The following is an 8887-nucleotide window of genomic DNA, read 5'->3' as shown; positions in this document are numbered from 1 at the left end:
GAGGCACCTCCTGTGGGCTGGTGGGAGTGGGTAGGGGGTCGGGGGTCAGGGGTCGGGGAAGACAAGTTAGCTGGGCCACAGTGCTTCGGGGAGAGGAAGAGCCCCCATGGGGGCCTGAGACAGCATGGTGTTCCTAATGCAGCCAGGGAAGCTTCTCAGAGGAGCGGAAACACGTGTGGGAGGTGAATCCAGGGAAAAGACGAGGCAGCCAGGCCGGGCTGTGCAGGGCCCAAGGGAGGAGCATCGAGACAGAGGGCCCGGCTGCGGGAAGGGCCTTGCAGGGAGAACCTCGAGCAGCCTGTGGGGCTGCAGCCGAGTGGAGGGACGAGGGGGCGAGCAGAAGTCACTGGGGCCAAATCACGAGGTGACCACACTCTGGCTTGGCCTAGGATGGTCCTGGTTACACTTGTCCCGGGGTGACCTCCGTGCCCCTGGGGTACGCCTCAGGTTGCACCCAATGGGGGAGGGCCATTGCACGAAGAACAGATCCAGGGGAGCCATTCCCACAGGTGCCAGGCGGGTGTGTGCCCAGTGTCCAGAGAAAAAGATTCTCTCCTTGACCAAATTTTAGCCACGCTCCTCAGCCCTCTTCCCAACGAGGCCTCAACCTTGACCTATAAAAACCACTACAGGCTCTCAAGCTGGTGATACCGTCGGCCTCCCTCCTCCCACATTAAAGAGTTAAACAAACACTAAAATAGCTTCTAAGAGCTCCAGGTTGCATTCCTAGGATGACCCTAGCCCACCTTAAAGCTCCGGCCTGAGAAAGGTCAAGGCTGTTAAAAGACCATCGACCCCACACACCAGGCTGTCTTAGAGTATTTACGGAAAAGGGCTTATAATTGTGACTCCTTCCTCTGTCCCTTTGAAATGAATTTGTATCTTCTGCCACTGAGGAGTGTCTTTCTCAAGGACCTGAACGCCATTCCTTTGAAATGGAATCCTCAGGAAGGATGGGGCCTCTGTCTCCTAGCTTCTGTGGGAGGAGAGAAGCCAAACTTCAGTTCCTGCCAGCCAGCAGACACAGCGGGCATAATGCGCGTTTACTCACCAACCCTTCGTAATGTTTCACGTCCCTGAGTCTGTCCGAGCCCCCACCAGTTCCCTCTCTCTAAATGCCCCGTCACCAATCGCTTCTGGCCTTTTGGCTAAGATCAAATGTAGTGGTAGTGTCTGTCTGTCCTTTTTTTTAATTGTGTGCCCACCACCACAATCAAATCGTCTTCTGTCACCATATACACTGAGTGGCCAGATTATTATGATCTCTGAACGCATAATAATCTGGCCACTCCATATGTGTGTGTGTGTGTGTGTGTGTGTGTGTGTGTATATATATATATATATATATATATATATATATATATCCTACCTAATAATAGACAAATATGCAAATTGACCATACCTTTGCTATGCCCATGATTGGCCAGTAGGCGCAGGGGGGCGGGACTCGGGGTGGCCAGGGTGGCCGATTGGGCCGGCGGGACACTGAGCTGCATCGCCAGCGGCGGCACGAGCTCAGCGTCTGCGCCATGGCTGTGCTGCAACACAGAAGGGGCCTCTGGGGCAGCGAGCCCACGTCCCGCCGTGGACCATCAAAAGCGGGGGAGCTGGGTGCCTGTCCGCTCAGGCAGCAGGCCTTTCAGAAGCCTCCGCCGTGCCTGAGGCTTCTGAAAGGCCTGGTGCACCAGCGGACAGGCACCCAGCTTCCCCGTGATCGAAAGCGAAAGCGTGTAGGGGACCCTACACGTGCATGATTTAATCATGCACTGGGCCTCTAATATATATATTAGAGGCCCGGTGCATGAATTCGTGCATGGGTGGGGTCCGGCCAGCCTGGCCAGGGGGAGGGGACATGGGTGGTTGGCCGGCCTACCTGCTGGTCGAACTCCTGGTCAAGGGGGCAATTTGCATATTAGCCTTTTATTATATAGGATATACACTGAGTGGCCAGATTATTATGCGTTCAGAGATCATAATAATCTGGCCACTCAGTGTATATGGTGCCCTTTCCCTGTACTATCATACCCCCAGTGTCTGTTCTTGTCGGTTTAAAATGCCCGGTCACCTCTGTACAAATTGAAGGGGCACTGAGTTCACGCTGGAACCCCTCCCCTAGGACAAGAGGATATTACTGATTAAAATCAGTCCTTACCACTTTAGTGTCTGACTTGATCTTTGATATCAGTATGTCCCTGAGTCATGGAAGCTTCAGGGTTATTTAAGTGGATAATGTGCTAGAATTCCTCACTCAGCTAAGTCACACCCCATTGCCATTATCAAGACTGAGTTGCAAGTAACAGACGCCCAATTCAAACACCAGCCCAGATTAGTCAGAGGTTGGGGGGGGGGGGGGGGGGAATTCACTGAGTAATGCAACTGGGGAAACTAGAGCTAATATCAGCTTCAGGCAAAGCTGGATCTAGGGGCCCAGACAATGTTAAGACTGTCTTTCATACACCCTTTTGGTCCTGCTTATCTCTGTCTCTTTATAAGATGGCCTCACCCTCTCCTGCCATAGTCTCTCTCCACAGAGTGTAAAGACAGCTGTCAGTTGCCCTTATACTCTACTCCTGCTTGAGATCCAAAAGAAAGCCTCTTTCTCAGCAGCTTTGCCTTACTCTCATGGAATGATTATAATTGGCCCTGCCAAGTCACATGCCCACCAACTAGGACCAATCACTGGAGACAATCAGATCGGGAAGTGCTTGGCTTTCTAGAGTCACATGCCCACAATAACTTCGCACCACTCTCTGGAGTGAGGGACACAGTTCCTTCAGAATCACATGAGACGGGGAAGAGTTAGTTCCCCAACAGAAAAAGGAATGTTGAGCTGACAAAAATAACAGATGTCAGTAGCCCTGACTGGTTTGGCTCAGTGGATAGAGCGTCGGCCTGTGGACTCAAGGGTCCCAGGTTTGATTCCGGTCGAGGGCATGTACATTGGTTGCAGGCACATCCCCAGTGGGAGGTGTGCGAGAGGCAGCTCATTGATGTTTCTCTCTCATCGATGTTTCTAACTCTCTATCCCTCTCCCTTCCTCTCTGTAAAAAATCAATAATATATTATTTTTTTAAAAAAAAGAAAGAAAAGGATCCCTGGGCCCTGGCCGGATAGCTCACTTGGTCACTTGGTTAAAGCATCCTCCCAACACTGCAAGGTTATGGGTACGATCCCCATCAGGGCACGTATAAGAATCAACCAATGAATGCATAAATAAGTGGAACAACAAATCTGTATTTCTCTCCCTTCCTCACTCTCAAAAAATAAATAAATTAAGAGGCTTGCTGTAGAAGTTGGAAGGGGCCAATCTAATGGAGAAAGAAGGTGGACACTGGTATTAGTGGGAGGTGTGGGTGGGAAGGCAGAGCTGAATAAGGAAGGCCCTGGGGACACAGCTGAAGGAGTGTGGGCAGTGAATGATGAAGCCTCAGGTCAGGCAAGCCAGGCTGGCAGGGTGTAGCTGTCGTCTTAGTACTGTGCTAGACGCTGTATTTCATTAGTTAATCCTCCCACCGCCTTAGGAGGGGATACCATTACCATCTCTTTTACACAGACACAAACAGAGCTCAGAGTGGTCCAGTAACTTGCCCACGCTCACACAGATAGGAAGGGACAGTGCTGGTATTCCCGACTCTGACCCAAGTTGGGCCTCTCGTGGCCTGAACCTTGCTCCACGGAACTCCACTTTGATCTAATCCCGTCTGCAATCCCTGATAATGAATGGCCAGGAGGTAAGAATGTCACCACGGAGCCTTTGGCGAGCGCCGCCTCTATTGAAACCTCAGTCATCACATCTTTGAACCGGGCACAATTCTGCAACCTGGACTCAACACACCTGGATCTGGGAAGCTCCCAGGGAGCGGCACGCATGCGCGAGGCTGTGGGGTTGGGAAGGGATGGAGACTTGCGACTGCTCCAGATTCCGACTCCGTACCTGCCGGGTGGGGACTGGGGCGGCCGAGTTACCGGCTGCGCGCGCGCCGGCCCCGCCCTCAGCCTCTTCAGGCACCTGTTGGCTCGAGGACCTACTCGGCCGCAGCTTTCACCCAATAGGCAGCCTCCCTGCCCCAATCTGACCCCGCCCACTCCCGGGATTCGCCAATCGCCGGGCACCTGGGCCCCCTCTCCCCTCGGAGGGCCCGCCCCTCTGGGCTCTTCTTCCGGGTGGGGCCGGGGGCCGAGGTTATGGCGCCCTGGGCGCTCCTCAGCCCGGGCGTCCTGGTGCGGACCGGGCACACGGTGCTGACCTGGGGGATCACGCTGGTGCTCTTCCTGCACGACACCGGTGAGCGGACCCGCGCCACCCGGACCCACCCGCTCCCCCGTGGTTCCCCAAACATTTGGGTCTTACTGGGTCCCCCGCCGAAGCCCCAGAGACACTGGGATACCACCCGTCTCCGCCGGCTCCCGAGGCCCCTTCCCCTTCTGTCACTCCCGGAGTTTCCGCCTAATACCCCGTCAATCCCTACTTCCTCCCAGCGTCTTCCTGGTCCCTGCCAGGTGCCCTGCCCACCCCAGGACCCATGCGATGGCCACCTGATCCGATGACCAACTCCAGCCCCCATCTCCCCTGATCTCAGGATCCACCGGTCCTTCCCTCCGTATGATTCCGAGGACCAACTAGATCAGGGACTGGCATCCCTCCCAGCCCCGTGGCCACTCGCTGCCCAAGTCCAGGCTCCCCATCCTCAGGCAAGAGAGCACCTCACACGGGAGTGACCGCTCCTCCATGTCCACACCCTTGCTTCTTGCCCTGGTAGCTCTCACTTACCCCACAGACTACCCCCACTTCCATCCCTCCCCTTAGGTCCCCACAGGCCGCCTCCAGCACAAGTTCTCACCCTCTCTCACCGCCCCCCCCCACTTGCTTCAGCCTCACCCCCTGGGTGGGGGTGTTCTCACTTTCCTCCTAAGACCTTCTCAAGTCTGCTCCACAGTCTTAGCCCTTTTTAAAAAAATATATATTTTTTATTGATTTCCAAGAGGAAGGGAGGAGAAAGAGAAACATCAATGATGACAGAGAATCATTGATCGGCCGCCCCCTGCACACCCCACACTGATGGAGTCCACAGCCCGGGCATGTGCCCTGATCAGGAATTGAAATGTGAGCTCCTAGTTCATAGGTCGGTGCTCAACCACTGAGCCACGCCAGCTGGGCCAGTCTTCGCCCTTCAGCCTAAAAACCTGCTCAGTCTCCCCATCAGAAAGGAACCTCCCTTCTTTCTCTGCTCCCTTTTACAACCAGACTTGTTCACTCTGCTGTCTGGCCATCTCACACCCCTCGCATCTTAGCCCCCGCCTCCCCCAAATCCTCCGTCACCTCTTTGGTCTGGACCCTTCCTGGCCTGGGCTGCCATCTTGGCCCTCTTTGCAGCATCTGAGCCTGCCAGTCCCGCCTTCCTGTATGTCCCATGGGCATCTCAGACCTGGCTGGTCTCCCATGGTGGAGCCAGAGGCAGGGACCCCTCCTTCCTCTCCCCCACATCCAGTCAAGTCCGGCCCCTTCACTCCCTAACCCCCTCTCTGTCCATCTCCTCCTCTCCGCTCTGGTCCAGCCACCTTCCTCTCCCTTCGGGACAGCCCTCTGCCTCGAGGCTTCCCCTCCGATCACCTTCTCTTCTCTCCACTGGGGAGGTTTCCAGAAGCAGATCTGCCCTATGACCTTCCATGGTTCCCTGTCGCCCTCCGGAGAGGAGAGATGAACTGCCTTATTATTATTATTATTTTTTTGCTGGTCCTGAATTTCTCTACCCATACAGGAGACACACCTGCCCACCCATCAAACCCCATCTCCGGGCCTTTGCTCAGCCAGGGACACACTCCCCACCTCCACCTGTACCTGCCCCATGCGCCTTCCCCCCACGACCTGCCTGCCCCCACCCCCCCCACCCCCGCCCGGCCTCACTCTCCCCTGGCCTCTGCAGCACTGCGACAATGGGAAGAACAGGGGGAGCTCTTCCTGCCCCTCACCTTCCTGCTCCTCGTACTGGGCTCCCTGCTGCTCTATCTGGCCGTGTCACTCATGGACCCAGGCTACGTGAACATCCAGCCCCAGGTAACCAGGGGGCCCCTGGGGACCGGAACCCCTCCTCCCACCAACAGGGGCCCCAAGGCCCCAAAACAGTCTCGTGCCAGGTTCTGTGTGGAGGGCTTTTCTGGGGCATCTCAGTGAATCCTCTTGCCAGCCCTAGAAACCCATCTACAATGAGGACATTGCCAAGGCCCAGAGAGGGAAAGCACCTGGCAAAGGTCACACAGCCTCACTAGGTCCAGGGCACTCTGCCCCACTCTACCACCTACATTACACGTGGGATGGCTTCCAAAGTGTGTTCACCAGCCATCTGCCTCCCAAGGGGACCCCATCGTATGCCCTGGCCCCCATTTTCAGGAGGAGGCCAAGGAGGAACAGACAGCCATGGTGCCTCAGGCCATCGCCCTTCGGCGCTGCAGATACTGCATGGTGCTGGTGAGTGGCTCAGGGACTTCGTGGAGGGTCAGGGGTAAAGTTGAGACGGACCGCCTCCTGCCCCAGCGCCCTGGCCTCACCCCCCAGACCCCCCAGATTCAGGCCCAGCCTCCCACCCTCATCCCTGCCCGCACTGTTGATCTGGAGGGGAGCCAGTGTTGAGCCCGACTCTCTGCCCAGCAACCCCTGCGGGCCCGACACTGCAGTGAGTGCCGCCGCTGCGTCCGCCGCTACGACCACCACTGCCCCTGGATGGAGAACTGTGTGGGGGAACGGAACCACCCGCTCTTCGTGGCCTACCTGGCGCTGCAGCTTGTGGTGCTGCTGTGGGGCCTGTACCTGGCATGGTGGGTCCCGCCGCTGCCCTGTGTGTGTGTGTGGGAGGAGGGGGGGCGGGCCGCACGTGCCTACAAGGTGCCCACAGCCGGACACCCTCTTTAGGGGCCCCGGACCCTTTACCAATTGGCCTGGGCTCCCTGGGGCGCCCCTGCCTTCTCCCAGCTCTGGGCCCCCATCCCTCTGCTGCCCCACAGGTCCGGCCTCCGCTTCTTCCAGCCCTGGGGGCTGTGGCTGCGGTCCAGCGGGCTCCTGTTCGTCACCTTCCTGCTGCTCTCCCTCTTCTCCTTGGTGGCCGGCCTGCTCCTGGCCTCGCACATCTACCTGGTGGCCAGCAACACCACCACCTGGGAGTTCCTCTCCTCGCACCGCATTGCCTACCTCCGCCAGCGCCCCGACAACCCCTTTGACCGGGGCCTGACCCGCAACCTGGCCCACTTCTTCTGCGGATGGCCCTCGGGGCCCTGGGAGACCCTCTGGGCCGAGGAGGAGGAGGAAGAGGGTGAGGGCAGCAGCCAGGCTGTTTAGGGTTGCAGGAGGCAGAGCCACCATCTTGTGCCTGAAAACGAAGGGCGGACCCCGAGGGCCTGGGGCTGCTCACTTCTGCCCACACCTCCCAGCCTCAGAGCAGACTGACCTCCAAAGGAAGGAGGGGAGGAAGAGGACCTGTGCGGGGCCAGGGCACCAGTGCCCGGGGCATCCGAAACCTCCACCCACCCTCCAAGCCAGAATCCCTCCAGTGCACAGTTTTATATATTTAATAATCCATAAAGCAAGTCAAGTATTAAAAACCAAACCAGAAAAAGATGGCGACCGGCAGGAAGGTAGGGAGAGAGAGAGTGTGAGTGAGGAACCCATAGAGGAGAGTGTAGACGTGTGTGGTGTGTGTGTGTATAAGCTAGGGTCAGTTAGACTCTGCACGCCTTCCAAGGGGCTGCCTAACTGGGCAGTCCTAGACAGCGGAGCCCCGCGCACAAAGCGGACACATCTCCGCGGCTGTTGCTGACGCGGAGACCACGCCATCTTGAGAAACAGAGCTGCCTGAGACTCGGATCCTGGCTTCTGACACAAACCAGGACCCTGCAGCCACTGGGGACAGAGAACTGCTATCACAGCTTCAGACCAACAAACAACAAGAATCCAGACGTCCCGGCAGAATTCCGTGAGTCAAAGAGCCTATCCCCCTCCCCGCAGGCGCGCAGACAGCGCCATTTTAACTGATAGATCCGCCTCTCTCCCAAGCCGCAGAGCTTTGCGCAGGGACTCGCTCCCCCTCAGGGAATTTGGCGCGCGCGAGAGCGCACAGGAGAGAATCAGCTCCCTGTTGGGGAAATCTGTCAGTGCGCACAGAGGGCACCCCTTCGGAGAATTTGGGGGAATTTGGCTTGCGGGTCACAGCTCTCCCTTCAGGGAATCTTGCACAGAGGGGCTTTCCCTTGGGGGAATTTGGCGCGCAGGACAGACTCCGCCCCCCTTCCGGGACTCCAGTAGAGTGCACGGAGCCAGCTCACCTTCAGGAAATCAAGAGTGTGCGCCCTAGCCGGTTTGGCTCAGTAGAGAGAGCACACACAGGTCGCAGCTCCACTTCAGGGAATTTGGCACGCCGGACACAGCTGCCTGGGATCCCTGACTCACAGCGCATTCACACTAAGAGCCAGCGACCCCAATTGTTGGTGCATGCACACATAGGGACCCTGAGTCTCAACGAGAAACCGCACAAGGCAACAGAGACTCTGACACTCTAGTCTTGGTGCAGACAAAGGGAAACTCTGACTCCTGGCACATGCTAAGGATCTCATTTTCGGCACATACCAACAGTGTGGTGCAGACAGGGCCCCTGAATCTAAGTGTGCACACGAGACCACACGGAACACTGGGGACACTGACCCTGGGCAAGTCTGGTTCCCACCAACCAAAGGCAGCCACACGTCCTAGTGTCAGAGCACTTCAGTGAAACTCGGGTGGAGTGAAGTCCCCACAGCACACGGCCCAGGTCCACGCAAACGGAAGCTTGAGCTTTCTGGTGATAGCCAGAATGGGGAAACGAAATAACTCACAGAGGAAAGAAAATGTGGAGTCGCCAAG

At 57.1% G+C, this 8887-nt stretch overlaps 1 protein-coding gene across 3 annotated transcripts; it reads left to right on the top strand.

Moving 5' to 3' along the window:
* Positions 1–4139: 4139 nt before the first annotated feature.
* Positions 4140–7595, top strand: ZDHHC12 (zinc finger DHHC-type palmitoyltransferase 12). Of its 3 annotated transcripts, XM_054727060.1 has the most exons (6): positions 4224–4285; positions 4984–5104; positions 5925–6055; positions 6389–6466; positions 6647–6813; positions 7000–7595. In XM_054727060.1, the coding sequence occupies exons 2-6, from the start codon at positions 5080–5082 to the stop codon at positions 7328–7330; spliced, it is 732 nt and encodes a 243-aa protein (XP_054583035.1). In that variant the 5' UTR covers positions 4224–4285; positions 4984–5079; the 3' UTR covers positions 7331–7595. The 3 variants fall into 3 exon arrangements, with proteins under 3 accessions (XP_008150771.1, XP_027983083.1, XP_054583035.1); XM_008152549.3 differs by lacking the exon at positions 4984–5104 and having other exon boundaries at positions 4140–4285; XM_028127282.2 differs by lacking the exon at positions 4984–5104 and having other exon boundaries at positions 4140–4285; positions 7022–7311.
* The last annotated feature ends 1292 nt before the right edge of the window (positions 7596–8887 follow it).

Source organism: Eptesicus fuscus, chromosome 15 (genome assembly GCF_027574615.1).
Source record: "Eptesicus fuscus isolate TK198812 chromosome 15, DD_ASM_mEF_20220401, whole genome shotgun sequence".
Classification (NCBI taxonomy): domain Eukaryota; kingdom Metazoa; phylum Chordata; class Mammalia; order Chiroptera; family Vespertilionidae; genus Eptesicus; species Eptesicus fuscus.
The sequence above is the reverse complement of the archived record's forward strand: the minus strand, read 5'-3'. Positions and strand labels throughout refer to the sequence as shown.

Coding starts and splice junctions, on each gene's coding strand:
- ZDHHC12 (XM_008152549.3), top strand. CDS start 4,186: ATGGCGCCCTGGGCGCTCCTCAGCCCGGGCGTCCTGGTGCGGACCGGG. Junction 6,056..6,388: donor ACGTGAACATCCAGCCCCAG/GTAACCAGGGGG, acceptor CCCCATTTTCAG/GAGGAGGCCAAGGAGGAACA. Junction 6,814..6,999: donor TGGGGCCTGTACCTGGCATG/GTGGGTCCCGCC, acceptor GCTGCCCCACAG/GTCCGGCCTCCGCTTCTTCC.